This window comes from Lepisosteus platostomus, chromosome 12 (genome assembly GCF_059453375.1).
Source record: "Lepisosteus platostomus isolate fLepPlt1 chromosome 12, fLepPlt1.hap1, whole genome shotgun sequence".
Lineage (NCBI taxonomy): Eukaryota > Metazoa > Chordata > Actinopteri > Semionotiformes > Lepisosteidae > Lepisosteus > Lepisosteus platostomus.
In genome coordinates this window covers 20,039,181-20,056,608 of record NC_142622.1, presented here as the reverse complement: position 1 = coordinate 20,056,608, position 17,428 = coordinate 20,039,181, and the positions used below count along the sequence as shown (strand labels likewise).

The following is a 17,428-nucleotide window of genomic DNA, read 5'->3' as shown; positions in this document are numbered from 1 at the left end:
GGGTTTTGGGCAATAAGCAAAAAATGAAAACAATTGCCGACGAAACTTCGACGGCATTTTGTCTTCTGGCTTCAACGCTCTGATTCTACTTCATCATTTTTTCTTTCCTGAAGACAGAACTTGGCGTGAGAGGAAAAGATCCTCTGATCCATTGTCCTTTCTGGTTGCACTTCTCTTGGTCTTGCAATGTTGAAAGCCGGCACATTAAAATGGCGCGGGGTTTGGGTGAAGCTGGCCTGGAGAGGCAGGCCATGCCACGTCGCGAAGCCTCCATCAATCAGTTCAGTGTCTGGGCGAGGAAAGTGCTCAGGAGGGATGTTTGCACTTAAGAAGGTCAGGTATTTCTCACCAGGTTGGGGAGAGCAAATCGCCTCCCTTGGCCCCCTGAGATCAGCCTGACACGGATGGCAAACGCAGAGGTGTAGAGAAAGCCCTGCCTTGCTTTCTCTAGGCAGAGCTCACTAGGCAGATAGGAACCTGGTGAACAGAGAGGCTACACCACCCCGGACAAAAGAATGATGTAAAAAGGACACCTGAGTGAGTGAAATCGAGAAGGGCCCTCTACAACTCGTCAATATCTGCACCCATCTAACTGTCCTGAAGCCATGGCAGCTGGAAACACAAAGGTAGGAGTCAGTTGCTCTTCTGTGATCTTCCTGGAGCTTCAGAAGATTCAGCACAGAGCGTCTTAACTGTGTCGCTGAGATGCCCTGGCACATCTGCTCATCACTGATGACGGAGTTGCAGTTTGGCAGGGGCAAGGAAAGTATGTTCGCAGTACTTAAAAATGTTTTACCAGGTGACTCGGTGTAGGTTATAAAATGTCCGCGGGAGTGTCCTTTAGAATTATTGAAATAGATTATGCTGTTGTTTTCAGGAGAATTGTGTGATGTACAATGCACAGATACCTTTTATTGTCCCAATGATTTGCTTGAGAATCAACCAAGATTTGAACCCCCTGCATCAGCTACCTTTTATCAATACAGGATTCACTGAGAGGCGAACTGCCCTTTTGTGCAGGTTGCATGTGGAGTCTTGTGACCCCTAGACTTGGCAAAAGGCTAGTTGAAAATGAATCTTCAATCATAATTTGAACGCATTAAAAATGTTCTTGTCACTGTTCTGGATGGACTACTTCTATAGGCAACCTGAAATGATTAGCTTTTAAAATGTTGCTCATATTTGTATTGGTTTGTTTAGCTCTAAACAGACCTAATTGGATTTAGAACTTGCATCCGACGTGAACTATAGCTTACATATCAGCTGAACTGTGTTCTTGGAATGATACTCCCTGTATCCCAGCTAGGCAATGGTTTTAAGTTATCTTGATAATTAACCTAAAGAGTAAATAGCCAATGTAGGACTCTGCCATTTTACATTTAAAGCAACGAACATTTAAAAGGAAATAACTTTTGTGAAATTCTGAATTGTTAGAGTAATATAAGTGGATATTTAAAAATTCATCAAGAATGCGGAGAACTTGTCTCGCTTTGTCAATTGGCATTTTTGTTTTAAGAGTTTGCCATTAAACAGAGCTTTATAGGAGCAGTGAGACTATGAGTCTGGTTTTCAATGCTGCTCCTCTGACTCCCTGGAAACCTGAGGGTCTTTTACAGGAGCAAAACTGGCACAGAGACAGATGACCCCTACTTTAGGTATTCACGTAGCACTCTGCGTACTGCTCTGTGCCCTCTGCTGGTGTTAGCGCCATCGTTCAACTTCACAGCTTCTATTTCTGTTATTGTATTCGTTTTATGCTTGTAATTCAAGTGGTTGTGATGAAAAGTATTACCCTAAAGTAAAGTATGAAGTTATTTCAGCTTCCAAAAAGAGAACTTTATGATGAGATGTACTAGCTTAGTATAACTTAACCCGTTGAAAGAAATCAAATTTTCTGCTGGGAACTCAATCTGCTTTTTGGTCACAAAAGACGCAATTTTGTGAAATTAAACTTTTGAAAAGGAAAATTTGCTATCCTGTCTGAAATTATTTTTTTGTTGTATGAATCTAAATCTCTGTTCGAAAGCTGGACAAAGGTTCAGCTCAAAAGCCACTATGTTAGAAGACGGTATTCCAGCCTCATGCCTGGCTGGAATGTTGGACTCCGATGAAAATTCTCTCCTCAGGGTTTCTGGGAGGCAGCCTTAACCCCTTTGTGCACTGCATCCTCTTGTGGGAACAGTCAAACCTCTGTCCTTGTCTCAAGCCGGGCTGTATCCAGAGGAGAATCATGCCTGGTTTGACTCATACACTTAGTGTTTGAAATACAATTCACTGCATGTTTCTACAATTACATTTGAACTTTGTTTAAACATCATGAATGTTTGGAGACACCATGGACAGAGATGCAGAGGTACAGAACAATAATGACCCGTTTTCTTAACTGTATTTGCTAATTTCATTAAGTTTCTCCCATCTTTTAACATTTATTACATAACAGTATTATTCTGCTTCCCAGTCTCTCTGTACATGGTGTTGTCAAACGTTTGAATGCTGCTGTACTGTAAGTGAAGCACATAAAGTAATTTTTGTTTTTGCACCCAAAGAAACTTCAGACGTTTTAAGGGTTTCTGTAAATCGCCCTCAAATGAGCTTTCAATTGAAAAGCAAATAAGAGCATTGGCGTGTTCCAGATGAAATAATGAGAATCCGGTATGCCGTCCTAATTAGATCTGTGCAGAAAGAATTTCTCGGGGTTCTGCGATGTGCAGCTTTGAGGGCTTGATCAGTCGAAAGCTGGCCACTAGGGGGCGACCGTGGTCATAATATAGCAATGGGAAGCCTAGTACTCAATGTTCTGAAGCCAATTCAGCTTTTAGTTCATTTTCTCAGGTTGCATTTGAACAATGACCTAGTTCAAGCTCAACGAAAGAAAGAGAATAATGGAATCAATGACTTCTTTTCTTTTAAAATGATAATTTAAAAGCTGAAATTCTGAGTTCAGTTGTCACTAAGGCTAATTAATATTGTACCTTCAGGTGAATTTTGTCCGATTGTGTTTAGATAAAAGCAGACCGAGGACTTCATGACAAGGTTTGTATACAGGGACCTGTGAGTGTGCTTCTGTTTCTCTGTTCTGGTGAAGGCAGATTGATAAAGAGCACTTCAGCAGCTGTTTCTGTGTGTACGTACAGTATATGTGCAGAATTCAGAGGGGAGAGACACACCAGTGATGAGTCAGGTTTTTCAATCGTAACTCTCATTCCTTTTAGCAGAAAATGTGTCTATAATGCCAGTGATTGAAGATAAGAAGACTGTTGAAAGGATTCCTGTGGTTCACTACAGACCTGAACGCTACTGGTGTAGACGCTCTCTGGCTAGGGGGTGTCACATGGTTTTGAAAACTACTGTTGCAGACTCTCTCTTACTGGGCAGAGTGAGACAGTTCTGAACACTACTGGTGCAGACTCTTAATGGGCAGAGTGGGAAGGTTCTGGAACATGTAATAGGTTTACTGTCTCACTTTGCCCAGTTTAGTCTGCATCGGTAGTTTTCAGAACTGTCTCACTCTGCCCAGTAGAGTCTTCACCCTACTGGTGCAGACTACTGTATACTGGGCAGAGTGAGACAGTTCTGAGCACTACTGGTGCAGATTCTCACTTACTGGCTGTCTGGCTGGGTGGGGCAGAATTGTTCTGAAGAGTATGATCTGTGTTTTTGCCCTGTGGTCCTCCCAAAGTTAACTGTGGGTCATAAAATGTTTGTGGAAGAACAATTTACTGTGTCACAATGTAGTTTTTAAAGAGTTGAAATGTTAAAAGGTTTGAGATTGGGCTCTGAATGAATGTACTCTTCCTTTATAATGATCTTACTGTATTTTAATATTATACAGTATAGTTAGATATTTTACCAGGATATCTCAGAATATGATCGAAGATTATATACAGTTTATGAATTAGAATGATTGAGTTGGATTTGTCTTATGCTAGGAAGGAGGTTGTTGGTTCCTTTATTAGATTTTGAACTGTCTGTCAGTTAGTTACTCTGGCAGGCGGTTAGCCTCAGTCAGAAGAATGAGTTTAACGTTTAAATACAGTAAATTGTGTTGGATTTGAATACAGAAAGACTTGGGAGGATATTTTGGGGGTTTTGTCCTCTCCCATGTTTACCTACAAGTTTTGTAATATTTTTGTAAGTGAAAGCCCCACCTTGACAGCTGTTACTGTACCTCCTGTAGCAAAATTGACCCATTTTCAGAAAAGCCAGATGCACAGATCTCTATAGCATTTGGGTGTGCTGGGGCAGCAGGCATCTAATCAAGTCATTGCTTAGGGAAAAGCATATTCAAAACTACTGGTTACTGTGGGAGCTTAAAATATCACAGAGTGGTGAGTATAGAAAACAGGCTTTGACACATAACAAAGATGATGAAAATCATCAAAGAACATTGAATATATTGGATCTGCGACTCAGTGCAGACGCATGTCAGTGAACCCTTTTTTCTCCCCTAGGTTTCTTGCACAGCGAGAGCAGGGGTTTGGCTGTGGGTGACTATCTGCAGTCTCACTGCTTTCTGCACCCTCCCAGTGCATGGCCAAGACTACTCTGGGTACCACTCAGGTCAGTGACGCTTTGCTCCCTTATCCACTTACACAGACTGTGACACAATTGCACTGTAACACTGTGTACAGCTGCATGTGCAGAATCTCCTATCCTTTGCATTGTTTGTATTGAAACAGCTCTTACACTTAGCAATTAATGCCAGTACTACCTCATTTATTGAAGTATTCCTTGTACTCCTTAGTAGATTACAGTAATTGCTGGAATTGTTTGCTGATGTTCACCTGCCAATAATGGTGTTGTGCAACTCACCTTATAACTGACAAAAGAAGGCTGTTTAGTGATTCAGCCAGAAACAGCTGCAGTTGTAGAATCTAACTTGTCTTTATCTTTTAAAAATAGGATGATTCACTCACATTCCATAAAACTTTTTTCCATGTGATTAGTGATTAACCCAAAAACAAAGAACTGGGCTGTACATAGTAAACACCAGTACTGTCTCTCACTAATATTACCAACAATCTCCCCCCTACTGTATGTCTTACACAGATACAGAAGGCAGAGGGTAATTTATTAGCTTTTTAATAGTTTAATCCATTTTAGGGTGTTCTTTGAGATGCTGTGACATGATGATGCACTGCACACAGTTAAAGCTGTTATTGTCATTTGACTTCCTTTTTTGCTTCTTCTTCAATCCCAAACTCGAATTCCTTCATTACAGCTCAAGTCTAAGATGAAATGTTAGCAGTTCTGCAAAGCAGCAGAGTTTTGTCAAATGACACCGCCCCCACGTTACTACTATTGTCTCTGTAATTTGTGCTTCTCGACGTTCACATCCTGTCAAATGTTTAATTATGCATCTCAAGTGCCGCACAGGCTCAGGTGCCATGAACAGACCAGCGTGTGTCCAACATCGCTCGTGCCTGCAGAAACATTTGCCTGCAAGCGCTGAGGCAATGGGAGTGCCTTCTGTGTGCACTTCCCGATTACCAGAGCAGTGACAGCGTGCCACAGAAAGAGCTCTCCAGCGCATCACAGCACTGCAACAGAGCACCTGGGACCACGACTTGAAAGCCAGAGCAGTTGAGGTTATAATTTGTTGATTTAAAAGCTTGTTGAGTTGTGAGAAATGCAGGGGAGAAGCAGAAGGACCTGCGCTGTGTCTGCCTTCAGTGATGTGCTGGGTGTGTCTGAAACCTGCTCCTTGCTCTGGCAGAGCGAACAGGAGCTAGAGATGAGCACTCAAATGAATAGTACAGGAAGCCACAGGATTTCCAAATGCCCCCTTTTAATTTAGTTAATGCCATATGCTAATTTTTCAGATTTACAAAAAGCACCACAAGTTAATTTGAATAAAAGAGTTACAATTTGTCACATTAATGAAGAGGTAGCTAACCACAAACTCCCATGTCTGTATGCAGGAGAAACGAGACATATTGTTAGAGACAATGCCTCTAGCAACATAATCCACACCCTACAGTAAGTACCTTCTTCAGTGCCCAGTGGTTCTAAATTCCTAACCAGCATTACATATCTCTGTTGTTCTGCTCATGTAAGGGCTAAGAATACTAAAGGTGTAGTTAATGCAGAACCCTTTGGCAATATTCTATATCACTGTTCCTAGTTTTCAATGCAGGACTGATGTAATACAATTTACTGGGCAACGCACTGATAGAAAGACATTCTTTTTCACTTTTTAAATGAACACCATAGAAAAAATAAGCAAAAGACTTGGTTTCCTTTTCTAAAAGCACTTAAGAAGATTGCTGATATTGAAAAATGTGGTATTAGAATTTCAGAATGGGTGATGTTATTGAGGTGATATCTTTCCCCAAAGTGGTGCAACATGTTGACTTAACAGAGGCACAGCAAAGTCAGTTGTGGGATGAGAGACCTCTAAGGAAAAGCAGTTTGCTTCTTAAATGATTTTGGTGGAGAAGTAGGTGTGCTCTTTCCTCTGAGCCAGTATTTCCAAATTCCAGTGAGCCAGTATGGTGAGACAGAGCAATAAGGTGTCTTGGGTAAATTCCCACTTGGACATATACAGTCTTCACCATCCCATCCATCCATTTTCTAATCGCTTCATCCCTTCAATCAGGCTCACAGAGGAACTGGCGTCTATCTCGTCTAGCAACAAGCACAAGGCAGGGTACACCCCAGACAGGGCGACAGTCCATCGCAGAGCACACACAGACACAGACAAAAACAGGCACACACTCTCACACCAGCGCCAGTTTCCCCAGAAATTAATTAACCTACCAGAATGTCTTAGGACTGTAGGAGGAAACTCTCACTCCTACAGAAAACTAAACAAACACAGGGAGAACATACAAACTCCACATAGATAGGTCCCCAGAATTGGGTCCAGAGTTGAACCCAGGGCACCAGCACTGCAAAGTGGCAATGCTAGCAACTGTGCCACTGTGCTGCTCACCAGTCTTCATGATATTTCCTTTAACTCAATTGAGTATTTTCTCATTTCTCCCTCTGATCTGCTATGTAGAGAGGTGGCGGGTGCATAATGGCTGGCCTGTGTGTCACCCAGGTGGGGCTGCACTTCCCTGGTGGAGGATGTGGGTCCCCTCCTGTAGGTGAAGCGCTTTGGGATCCTTGAGATGAAAAGACATTTATAGATGCAAGCAATGAATTATTATAGCAGACAAAATTTCCCTCAACTTCAATTCAGCTGGCCAGCTTTCACCACAGAATCCCCACATCTGCCCCCACCACCCTTCGGAATAGGCATTTACACCACATTCTAATAGTACTTGACCTTCCAGACTCAGGAATGTCCTTCTTTCTTTTGGGCTTGTTATTCTTATACAACAGAGCTTGTGTGTGTTTAACATGGCTCTGCCTAAATAATTAATTTGCCCCATGTATTAAGTATTCCAGAAGAAGATGGCTTCCTCAAAATCTACTACTCAGATGTAGAGTGGGAGGATAATAAGTTTATAACGGCACCCTGAAGCACACTGTGAACGTGCTGTGGAACTGATAAAGTTCCCCACAGCCTCACTCCAGCCTTGAGCCTTCTGTGCCTGTCAGAAAGCAAGAATAGTCAATAAAGAAGCTAGGGTCCCTACAGAAACGAGTCAGGAAATACTGAAATAGCGCGGGAGAGTGGCATATGTCAACTTCCTTTTTTCAAATCCTGTCAAGAGGGGAAGAATTAATTTTCTGCCGACTTTGCAGAGTTGTTTTATTTCATGGAAATGCTGAAGTTTAGGAAGTTTAATTCTGTAATGTTCTCTTTATTTTGAGATTGGAACAAACAGTTGCTGAGATAAAAAAATATATGAATGGCTAAATGGAACATGTTGGAAACACATTTCACTGCAGTACTACATTGTAAGTGCTGCTGGGAATTACAGTACAGAACAAACCTATGCAAGATATGTTTTACCTACCCACTAATACATCTATCCTTATCCTTATCTAACACTGTGTCAGTGTTGCAAAAGATCTTTCTGAAGGCTTGTCTAGGATTAGGGTTTAAGTCTAGGTTAAAAATAACATCCACTCTTTTTTAAGTAAGTTATTTTTGGAAAAACTACATTATCTATACAGTACAGTCATGATGTGTGTGGGATACATCTTTAAGAAGATTATGTTGGAATTCTTTTGTTATCTCAGTCTTTTTTGCTAAGACTGCTTGACTTTCCTTATGGCAGCTGAAATAGTCACAAGCTTTAGCTACAGTATCACTGGCACCCTGCTTTCCTGTCTTTCACAACCCCTCCTTCCTGTAACTCACCTCTGTGAGAAGAGAGCAGCTGACAGGTGTTAACACTCTGGAGAGAGCCCAAGTTTCTCTCATTGACAGAGAAAGTCTTTTCTTCATGGACGGATTAATTTTAAATACTTATTCTATTATTAAAAGAACAATAGAATCATTTTTCTTTAAAAATATGTTTTCACATATTTTCAGGGGTGCTACTAGCATGAAACATACAATAAAATTGAATTCTGAAGGATGCCTGTCAGTAGTTCACAGGTTAAACAGATAATCACGTGAGTGTGTACTGTGCCGAATGCTGTGCTGTACCAGTTGTATAAAACCTGAAGGGTTCCTTTCCAACTCTGTGGAGTTCAATAAGAAAGACGGATGAAATGACTGTAAGAACCCTGTCTTGCTTTGTGTTTTTGAAGGAGATGAACATGTCTACGAAGGCTCAGTGGTTGACGCCTATGAAGAACACTCTGGATACCACCGTCCAGGTCGTCTTGGTAATTCTCCCTGTAAAATTCAGAGAAATGTAAAAATGTTATGGTGTGTAACCATAACATCCAGTAATAATGTTCCAAAGGCAGAGTTCCAAAAACCTACAGCAAGGGCAAAGTTGTGATTTTGCAGATGTAATAAAGATATTAATTCATTAATTACCTTTTGCCAGTGGATCCTCCCGTGTTTATGAACAATGATATCATCCAGCTTTTCCCATTTACTTAATTTATTTACTGTGGTTGTATGATTATGAAGGTAACTGCATTTTTCTTTCTACCCCTTCAAAAATAAGCACCATGCACTGAAAGCAAAAAACCTTGTGAAAGAATGCAAAATTCGAAAGCAAAATTATGCCTGTAGGGTCAGGTGTTTCGGTATTACTGATCATTGTGGGAGACATTGTAATCTTTCCTGTTAATACAGTACAATATTATGGGTAACTAATCAGTTTACAAGCATCAGGTGTACAACGGGAATTAATTTTCAAATCCACTAAATTGAAAACCACATTATGTAGTTCAATGTTGCTGAATTTCTAATGGTTCGAAAGGGAAGAACCTCAAGTAACAGTCTGAGACTTTATTTAAAAATAAATAATAAATTAAGAAGTGTTGATACAACTATTACATTTAGGATCATGTGTTCTCTTTTCAAATCCAATTGGTATGCAGTGATTTCGAGTATCTAGAGAAATTAGTTTTCAACATATTATTCCTAGCACATAATTAAAAAAAAGGTCGCAATCAGATATTGTGGGTGAATGTGAGTACATGTGAGTACAGTAAATGAGTGTTCAAATGTGAGTGTGAGTGTGAATGTGAGTACAGTAAGTGTTCAAAACTACAGATACCAGCTGTCTTTTTCTGAACTCTGTGTTAAACATCCCCTATACATTCAGGGGTACAGGGTAGTCTGGCAAACTGCAGAACTACAGTGGAGTGATAACATTCAAGCTGATGTCTGGAGGCTGTGTATGATTAGTGTGTACATTTCAGGAATTCAGCAGACAATGCTTTGTCTTCAACCCAATATTATATTGATTGATGAGCAATATTTTGGGGAAAACCGATAAAGCTAAAAATTGCAATCTTACATTTCTAGAGGAAGAATTTAGTTTATTGCTATAGTTATTGTTGTTCACTAAAGCAAAGAACCAGAGACGTGATGAAATGTGCAGATTTTGTGCGTTCATTCAAGTTATGATGAACAGAAGAGTAGAGTGCTGCCATATTCTAAACAGCACCAGCAAAATTGTGCAAATATTCAATTTTCCAACAGTGTTCTCCCATACATGGTAAAAATACTGACTTCTACAAGATGCACAATTTCAGGCTACAAGATTTAAATTCATGTTAATTCATATATTTTTGTTTTGTGCTTCACATTTTGTCACGATTGTACACTCACTATCACAAATATTAGGAACACGCAGTCAGATGAATGGAGTCTCTCAAGGGCAGGAAGGCACTCTATGGTGAGCAGGAGACAGAGACTTCCTTTACCTTCCCTGGCCAGCATAATCCCTTTATCTTGGTCCTATTGTATGGCAGATCAACCTGAAGAATGCTCAGTTCCATCCCACACACCTTACCCTCATTGCAGTCTTTTCCGAAAGAAACAAATGGGATAAAAGTGGCCTGCGGATATTCCATGCCCTGTGAACTCCACACCACTCTTGCTGCTCAGAGAGGCCTAACACTATCGTCAGAGGGGGTTTCCTCTTGTTTGGTCCAGCAGGTGTGTTAGTGTCGAGCTGCTCATTTCAGTGTGGCTAGGACTGGAATATCCGAAGTCCTCTTTCTGTGGGTACCTAAAGTGAATAAACACAGCACACCCTGTACAGGCTGAAGAAGCGCCAGACCTAACCTTATCTGAAACTTCCTCAGACGAGTACCCCGAGGAGCCCACGCCAGGGTATGAGGAGCACACAGCCTCGGGATACTACCCCCCTCCCCAGCCCACCCCCGGGGTGACCATGATCACAGAGGAAGAGTACCCCTATGCCACCACCACTGAGTCCTACCACTACGCTAAAGAAGTCACCACCATGACCACCAGAGTGCCCTACGAGTATCCCACTACCACACCCTCTCCATTCGAGGAAGCATTCCCAGCCCCTGATGTCTACGATGATGAAGGTACCTGTCCACCTGTCTGCACAGTCTTTCTGTCTGGGTCTCTGTCCTTTGTTCGGTTTTCCTGTTTAGTTAATATGCCAGTAAATCCATCTTTTTGGTGCAGCCGTCCCTTTGTGTCAATACTTTGATAAGTCAAAGTTGGTCTATTTAGCTGATGTTTCTGCTTAGCCTTTCCTGATCTGTTTAGCCATCTTCCAGTTAGCCTCAGTTTATTGTAGCATCTGTGTGCATTTGTGTAAATATGGTATGTCTGGTGTTTAGACTTTCTTTCACAAGCTGTGAGTATTTAAGTATCATTCTCAAACCAATCCTTGTGTATATGCTGTTATTAGTTCTAGTTTAAAAAACAGAAATGGGAAATTACAAAATAGACCCAAATTTCCCTGTTGACAAACCGCTCAGTTATTTACTGCCAGCATGCCCACTGGGGAATTAAACGTGATTCCCTGCTGTGCTCACCCCTGGTTTATGGTTTTTGGAAAAAAGTTATTAAAATGAACAAGCAAGCAACCTTATCGACCAGCAGAACTGCTACAGCTGTTTTTCCCTCTCAGATGTGCCACTCTCCTCACACTTTGTCGTATTTGTGCCTATTTGTTTTTTGTCACTGGAGATGAATTTGCTCTTTTCTCTGTGTTTTAAAAGAGTAAGCAAGCGTTTTGTCCATTTTGTCCTGATGAGAAGGAACAACCACACTTGTTGTTTCATTTTGCCATTTGTGCAGGGCATTTTGTGCAAATTGTGACAGAACTGAATCATGTTTTGTTTAGTGTTTTTCAAAAGGTGTGTTTCTTTGCTTTAATTCAAATGTCTTGTTACATTGTGTTCTGGTGTAGGCTTAGAATTTTATGTTGCCCATAAATGAGGCTGAGCATCATTTACTGTAAATGTAGAAGAGACACCATTTAGCATACTGAACACATTTAGGAGTACCTAATTGATCTGAGGATTTCCTCCAGCTGTTCTTGAAAGAAGTCAAGGTGTCAGCTTCAACAACATGGCTGAGTAGCTTGTTCCACACTCCCACAACCCTTTTCTTAGTGAATTTTCCATGGTTTACTTTCATTGTCTAGAAGTTTTCTGTTATTGTACCAGACACATTTCCCTTTGAGTTTTACATTTCTTAACATTATAGCATTGTTATACTAGATGTATTAACATAGGGTTAGAAAATATATTGTTAATAATATATTAATACTAATATAAACTATTTAAAAAATAATAAAAATAGCTGAATTTAGCACAATACACCATTGTTTCTAAAAGAGTTTCATAGAGGAAGTTCGGTCTTTTCTGCTTGAAAACATGCATGTTTTAGTTTAACAGATTGTTTTGACACTTTCAGTGGCCCCAGTCAAAGGGAGATTCCTGGAGTCTGTTTGTGGCATATGAAGGAAAGACTGAAAAATTTTCATGGTCAGGCTAAGTTCTGTGAAAGTAAATTACTCATGTTTAAGTAGAAATATTGTCAAATTTTCTTCGCTGAAAAGCAGCACAATCATGACATTTACTGAAGGTCAAGGGGTTCTTCTTAAAGGACACAGGCAATGAAGAAAATAGAGGACACTCTGCTAGACTAACTGGGATGTACCGCGGTAAATGCTGAGTATAGCAAAGTTCAGAGTACAGCACACTGTAGTAAAGTCATGTGACATGAAAGGAAAAACAGAGTCTGTGTTAATTTGGTCGACGAAAGATTAAAGATTTATAAGATTAAATATTTAAACTAGAGCACCTCAATTTTTTACATGAAGAAAAGCTGCAGAGACGCAAGAAATGCTTATGGTCTCCATGCTTTCAGTTGGAAGAAAGATCTGTAGCTAGACAACAAATTAACTAGAAAACTAAACAAGAATAAACTGTTTTACAGTTTGCGTTTTACTTTGTTACTTTGTTTACTTTAGGATGCTTTTGTCTTGGCTAGAGATTAATGTGTAAGACGTACGGTACTGTTTTAAAATATTAGCTTCGTAAGCTTCGATCTGTCAGAAATTTGATTTGTGTTCATATTTTATTTTCAAAATGTAGAAGTGAGTGTGTAAAATTATTTTGTGTGCTTTACATTTCACAGCATGTCATAGCCATTAGAAAGAATGTTCTTTAGTTACGTTTGTTTACAGTATGTGACTGGGTGTTAAGCTAAGCTAGAAAACATAATAGCGTCAATATCACGTTACAGCACGTGCAGGCATTTAATTCTTATGTATGTATTTCTTCAGAAGAAATACATACGGCGTCAAAAGGACTAGTTATTAATAATATCACTGAGTTACTGTATGTTACTTGTCCTGTCTGATTTAAATATTTTTAAGAAACTCATTCAGTAGTTCCCCTGTAGTTATTACAGATTCAGTATTGTCAGGAACCTCTAACCAAATTTATAATAATATTGCTCTGAAATTTTTTGAAAAAAGACACTTTGGGGAAAAAAAATGTTCACTAAAAGCTTTATATAAAAGTACAGAATTACTATTAACAGTGCCAAAATAGATTTTCTTTTTAGGAAAAATTCACAATGACTGGATAGTGTTGTATATTAATCTTGCACATATATTTTTTGTATTTTATATTTTACTTTTGGGGGATCAACACACTTTCTGTCTTTGTTGCACAGTCTAATCTTATCGGATGTGTTTAATATTTTCTTAGAAATGCAGTTTATTACACGTGTATACATTTGACTATACAAATAAATTAAACTGCTTGACTAAAATGTGCCTAAAACTGTTTTGGTCAACTACAAATAAGACTAATTATAGTCCAAACTTAGTTGACTAGACTAAATTAAATATAGTTCAAGTAGGTAGCTGCGTCAGCATGTGTAGTTTGTAAAGGAACAAGTAAAGGTTTATTCCATGCTGAAAAGAGAAGAAAAGAAACAACAGAAACAGGCTGTAGAGCCTTCTTCGGATATGAAGAAGAAGCCGAAGGAGTCACACCGAAAGAAGGCACCACAGCTGAAACATTGTGTTTCTTTTCTTTTCTTTTCAGCATGGAATAAACCTTTACTTGTTCCTTTAAATGAAATGTTGGAGACTAGAAAATGACCATGACTAATAGACACTTTAGTCAACTTGACCAAGACTATAACTCAATCAAAAACTGGTGACTAAAAACTGGTGCACAGAGCATTGTAGTGAAACAGTGAGATGATGGGAAACACAAATTAAGAATAAGATGATGTGGACTTTTTTGTCTTAATTTATAGTTTTTTCTAAGTTCCAGTATCATTTTAAGTGGTGTGTAGTTTTAATGCATTGCATGGCTTGAGACAAATTGATGTACATACTGTATACATTTTAATCAAACTGCAAGTTACAGTGTTTTAAATATAGCTCAGAAAAGTCAAACAGTCAATGTGAATAAATGTTGATTTTCACCATGTACTGTATATATTTGATAATATGTTGAAAAAATACATAATTAGTGTAGTAATATTCCTAAGTAACATAAGGTTCTGTTGAAAATAAATATATAATTATATTTTATGATCGAATATGGGCTGTATATGATCCATCACTCTCTTGTGTGTGAACCACAAAACAGCCCAGGATGACTCAGAGGACCACATGCAGGAGCCCTGAGTCTCTCCAGCACTGCTTTGACACTGTGGCTTCTTTCAGGAACGGACATATTGACGGAGCTGAGAGTCTCCAGTGCTGTAGGGGTGAACGTGGTCCCAGGAACGCAGCCAGACCGGACTGCCTACCGCCTGAGCCCTCGAGCGCAGGCCAGGCGCGAGACGAGGTGAGGCTCTCTTCATGGCAGGCTCGTTCTGAGTTGGCGTTCCGAGGCAGAATTGAGCAAATGCCTTGGAAGTCAAAAATTCGGCTTTGAAACTCTGGCAAGCTCTGAGCAGGGCAGCAGAAAAAACACCTTGTGCTGGAGGAGTTCGTCAGTTTTTTTTCAGAATGCCACTGTAAGCTTTTGACACGTAACCTGAGTGAACAAAATGCCCACATTCTCACGACTGAGAAAAAATATATGATCCGGTGTCTCGGATCACTTTATTAGGAGAGTTCTCACAAGTAATATCTTCTCTTAAAAATGTTTTCTTCTATATTAATGTGCCCCTGAATAACTGTGTCTAACCTCAGCAAGTTATTTGACTGGTGCGGGGTCCATCTCTGGAGTTGAGACATGAACCGGAGGTACTGAAGTCGGTGACTCTGCAGCAGCAGGGTCCGGGACAGTTTTTCCAGCCCTGGTCTCTGGATGGTGCTACAGGATGTGCGTCTTGCTGAGGGCGTCTGTGCGTGTGTGTGTGTATCACGCAGGCTGGTGCAGCCTCAGGGCTTCCCTGAGGAGTTCTCGGTGGTCTCCACGTTCCGCATGCGGGAGGAGACCCCCCAGGAGGTGTGGAACCTGCTGCAGGTGAAGGACAGACAGGGGGGCAACCAGTTCCACATCCGGCTCTACGGAGAGATCGACGCTGTCGACGTCTACAGCGCCGCGGCGGCCGGCGAGGAGAAGGTCGCCACGTTTGAGAACGTGGGCCAGCTCTTTGATGGCAGTTGGCACAAGCTGGCCCTCAGCGCCCAGAGGGACCAGCTGACATTGTACCTTGACTGCCAGCAGGTGGGCAGCACCCCTTTCAGTCGTTATGGCTCCATCCGAACAGACGGACTGACCTCCATAGGCACCAGGAGCAGGGACTCCGCCACCCTACCAGTAAGTCCCAGTATTCCCCTTCAAGAGCAGTTCAACACTTCCCTGTTACTGAAATGACTCGGATTTAACCAAATTGGCTCATGGTACCACACACGACAAAAAAAAAACAGGTAAAAAGCACATTTGAACACATTTGAAAATTAAAAAATTGAAGGAATACTTCTGCCTGAAGTAACATTTAAGGTGTAAATAGTTTTATCGTAAAAGAGGCCTTTTAAATACACCTAACGAGAGATTCACAATGGCTTGCAATTTTTTGTGTTTATTTGTCCTTGAGCTTATTGATGTGTTTTTAACCTTATAAAAGCAGTAATAGAAGAGGTGCTGAGATGTAAGGTTTCATTTTCTTATTACCATATGCAAGAGAAGAATGAAATTCCCTTTGTAATGTCTTTTATTAGACATTTAACTGGTCTTATTTGTCAGTTTATTTTATTTTTTTGTATTTACAACATAAAGGGCAGAAGGTTGGCGAATGAGCAGGAACAAATATCCTAACCAAACCAAATAGGCCTAACCCTGGTGTTTCCCAGGTCCACAGGAAGGTATCCCTTTTGGAGACTGCATCATCATCATCATCATCATTATTCTGTGTCTGAGAGTTAGGGATTAGATTTGGGTTGAGTGGAACGGACTGATGGTTTTATACACAAGTGTGATGAACAATTAACTCAAAAGAATGAGGATGAATAGTGAGAGTTGTTGTTGATCTAAGGTGGTTTCTGGATCTTGTTCAGTCTGAATTCTCAGTGATTTTCTTGTGTAAGTATTTAACTAAAAATACATGTACATGTACTGTATCTATGTCTGGCATTTTATTGAAGCTGAAGCTCTAAGATGTCTAAGAAAATAATGGAGGAGGATGAGACATTTTGAAAAACTCCAGCTGGATCAAAGACCAGAAAGAGTTGTTGGTGGTCTCCAGGGGGGGAGTGCGTGAGTCTTGGGTTACAAGTTAAGATTTCGTCACTCTTCCATTCCAGGTAGATTTCCAGCAACTGCAGATCTACAGGGATGCCAACAGGGCTGGGGACATACCCTGCTGTGACATCCCTGGCACGGTGAGCAGTTTTCTGATCGCCTTGTTTCTGGCTGAGGTCTGGCCCCCCTTCCTGTCTCACTAACTAACCTCATCTTCCTTGTCTCTGTTGTTTGTTTCTGCAGGCAGATGAAAGGGTGAGTCTCTTCTCTATTTTACTGACTGTGTTGACCCCCTAGCATTTAATACACTTCCCACTCTTTTAAGGTAACAGACCTTCCTACTTCTTATTTCTCACAAACCAGTGTGCCATACTGGGAGCCGAGACTGGCCCCACAGACTGTGACTGTAAGCCTGGGGAGCCTGGTTTTGCTGGCTTTGCTGGACCAAAAGTAAGTTTTTTTTTCATTGTAATAAATATGTATTTTGGAAAAACAAAATATGCAGAAGGATTGATTTCCACAGCTGTTTCTGAACACGTGAGCACGTGAGAGGATGGTTTTCAAGAGTTTCTGTTGCAGTCTGCTCCTCATTCTGGAGAATAGCTGTGAAATTTCTAATGTGCAGGGGAATTAGAAGTATTTCCAGTTTGATCAAATGAAAAAAATCAGTCAAACTTTGAAAGTCATCCTGTCTGATTCTTTTCATTGTTTTCTGCTGACAACAATAGAAGTTGAGCTCATGATAAGCCAAGCCAAACTGGCTGTTATAGTTTCCACAGCATTGACAGTGTGACTTGTTTGTGACGAGTGGGTGGAAATTCATATGAGGTTATTAAAGAAACTCCCGTTGAAATTATTACAGTCTGAAATAGTAAACAAAACAGAAATGCTGTACAGAGTTCCCTCACTTCCTGGGTTTGAATTGTGAAGGAACAATCTGTAAGTCTTTGATATATATGCGTTTCATACA

General features: G+C 40.4%; 1 protein-coding gene across 1 annotated transcript in view; it reads left to right on the top strand.

The window, feature by feature from the left end:
- The first annotated feature begins 344 nt into the window (after positions 1–344).
- Positions 345–17,428, top strand: part of LOC148651244 (uncharacterized) — a 38,337-nt gene continuing 21,253 nt past the window's right edge. Inside the window, exons 1-9 of the mRNA XM_088601308.1 lie at positions 345–626; positions 4,452–4,560; positions 8,653–8,721; positions 10,615–10,866; positions 14,490–14,613; positions 15,144–15,537; positions 16,521–16,598; positions 16,702–16,713; positions 16,822–16,908. Coding sequence (XP_088457434.1) covers positions 606–626; positions 4,452–4,560; positions 8,653–8,721; positions 10,615–10,866; positions 14,490–14,613; positions 15,144–15,537; positions 16,521–16,598; positions 16,702–16,713; positions 16,822–16,908 — 1,146 coding nt within the window. The 5' untranslated portion in view covers positions 345–605. The remainder of the gene's footprint in view (positions 627–4,451; positions 4,561–8,652; positions 8,722–10,614; positions 10,867–14,489; positions 14,614–15,143; positions 15,538–16,520; positions 16,599–16,701; positions 16,714–16,821; positions 16,909–17,428) is intronic.